The sequence below is a fragment of the Penaeus japonicus genome, unplaced genomic scaffold (genome assembly GCF_977035675.1).
Source record: "Penaeus japonicus unplaced genomic scaffold, GWHDUDI00000001_assembly GWHDUDI00000001, whole genome shotgun sequence".
NCBI classification, from domain to species: Eukaryota; Metazoa; Arthropoda; class Malacostraca; order Decapoda; family Penaeidae; genus Penaeus; species Penaeus japonicus.
The window spans coordinates 51,981,744-51,984,243 of NW_028234403.1; the positions used below are offsets into that span (position 1 = coordinate 51,981,744).

Here is a 2,500-nt window from a genome sequence, read left to right on the forward strand (position 1 = left end):
AGGAAGGGATGGGAAGGGTTGAAGGGTGGAAGGGAGGGATGGGAAGGAGGAAGGGATGGGAAGGGTTGAAGGGTGGAAGGGCGGGATGGGAAGGAGGAAGGGATGGGGAGGGTTGAAGGGTGGAAGGGAGGGATGGGAAGGGTGGAAGGGTGGAAGGGAGGGATGGGAAGGGTTGAAGGGTGGAAGGGAGGGATGGGGAGGGGAGGATGAGGGAAGGGTGGAAGGGAGGGATGGGAAGGGGAGGATGAGGGAAGGGTGGACGGGAAGGATGAGGGGAGGATGAGGGAAGGGTGGACGGGAGGAATTGGAGGGGGGTAGTGAGGGATAGGGGGTAAGGTATATTGAAATTTGAAACTGAAATAGTTTATTTGGTCAAACAAGTATTCAGGTACAGTCATATACATAGCTTTAGATCTGACCAGGTTTTTTGTGACATAAAAAATCATACAGAGAATAGAGATACAACCATTAACAGGGTTTTGTAGAATTCTTAAATGATATAAAAAGAAAACGGAACAGTGAATATGCTTTAGAAAAAAAAAATGTATATATATGTATATATATATATATATATATATATATATATATATATATATATATATATATATATATATATATATATATAAATATATGTATGTATAATAGACAATATAACTAATAATATCTTTAGGCAAACGAATAATTTTTCAAAAAGGAAATCATATTCCATTAACAGATTTACAGTCGGACATGCATGTATTTATCAAAGAGGATTATTATAACAGGATAAGGAACCTTGACTAAATATCACGAGGCAAAGCTGAATAATCATCATCATTAATTTGTATATTTTACACGAATAAGGAAGGTGGAAGGGAAGGGCAGAAGGGGGGGAGTGAGGGAAAGGTGGATGGGAGGTTTGGAGGGAGAGGGAAGGGCGAAAGGGAGGAATGGGAGGGAGGAAATGAGGGAAGGGTGTAAAGAAGGGATGGGAAGGTGGGAGTAAAGGATGGGTGGAAAATAGGGAAGGGGGAGGGTAGGGTGGGAGTGAGGGATGGGAGGGCAAGAGGGGGATGAGAAGATTAGCAAGCGTGAGGATGGGTATGAGGGGAAAATGGAAGCGAGGGGAGGAAGAGAGGGAAGAGTGGATGAAGGTGGACGGAAGGGAAAGTCGGATGCGAAGGAGGAAGGTGGGGATCGTGATGAGGGTAATTTTGACGAGGAAAAGGAAGATTTTTGGAGCAATGATAATTTTCCACTCGGATTTATTCATTACAAGTGTCGCAGCGAATTCTGTTCGTATTGTGAGAGAAAAAGGATGTTCCTCGAATGTGGATATGGTGGTTTTACATAACAAAATGCTACTGAAATGTGTCATGAACTCGTTTCTCTTCTATATTTCAGGGTTCCTCTAGCCATTTGGCCCACATCAACTTGGCCAACAACCTCCTCACGACCATTCCCTTCGAGGCCATGTCCGAGGTTCGAAACATTCAGACTCTGAACCTTGCCAGAAACATGATAACGCAGACGTACGAGGTTCTCTACACGGGTTCTCTCTCCATGGACACTCTCGTCCTCGATTTCAACCAGATCGAAGCGCTCCAGCCTTATTCCTTCCAGAACTTCGGCAACATCAACCGCACTTCCTTGAGAGGAAACCCCCTCACCCACATCTCGGAGGATGCTTTCAAGGACGCTAAGATCAAAGAACTCTACCTTCACGACTGCGATCTGTGGAGCATATCGGAGAAGGCTTTCGGGGGACTCGAGTCCACCCTGCAGTTGCTCGAACTCAGTTACAACAACCTGTCTTCTATCCCTGAAAAGGCCTTTGATAAGCTAGACGCTCTCCGCTCCCTCTCCCTCAGCAACAACAAGATGTCCCTCGACCCCACAGAGGCATTTAATGGCTTTCGCTATACACTCCAGTACCTCAATCTCTTGGGTGATAACATGGGTAGCATCCCGATGGAGAAGCTGAAGGAGATGCGCAACGTCAGAACCCTCGGCCTCAGCACCTTGCCTGACAAGTCCCTCTCCAAAGAAGACTTCCGAGGCTTCGGTCCCGCCATGGAGAAGCTCTACCTCATGAAGAACGGCATCTCGGCGATCTCGGGGCACGCCTTCGAGCACGTCCCTGGCGTCAAGATCCTCGACCTCTCCAACAATAACATCGGCACGATCGATAACGAAGCCTTCGTCAACATTGGCAGTGGACTGGAGGAACTGCGTCTGAGCTCGGGCCTTTCGATGGGCCAGCTGCCCCCGCAACCGATGCAGTACTTGACTCACCTCAGGGAGCTGGACTTGAGTAAGAACAATCTCCAAAAGGTCGCCGGCGAATGTTTCCGAAACATGCGCCGTCTGCAGAAGCTCAACATTCAGGATAACAAGATCGATTCCCTCTCACGAAACCATTTCCAGGGACAGTACCATCCGTACCTGGAATCAATCCAGCTTTCCTTCAATTCTATTAAGAAAATCGAACCCCAGACTTTCCACGATTACAGAAATCTGA

The 2,500-nt window shown here is 47.1% G+C and overlaps 1 protein-coding gene across 2 annotated transcripts in view; it reads left to right on the top strand.

Annotated features, from left to right (window-relative positions):
- LOC122249069 (leucine rich repeat containing G protein-coupled receptor chaoptin) overlaps positions 1 to 2,500 on the top strand; it is a 406,934-nt gene that overhangs the window by 396,173 nt on the left and 8,261 nt on the right. For both annotated transcript variants that reach the window (XM_086542216.1, XM_086542220.1), the window contains exon 8: positions 1,384 to 2,500. This exon is cut by the window's right edge and continues 911 nt beyond it. In XM_086542216.1, the coding sequence (XP_086398342.1) occupies positions 1,384 to 2,500 (1,117 nt within the window). The remainder of the gene's footprint in view (positions 1 to 1,383) is intronic.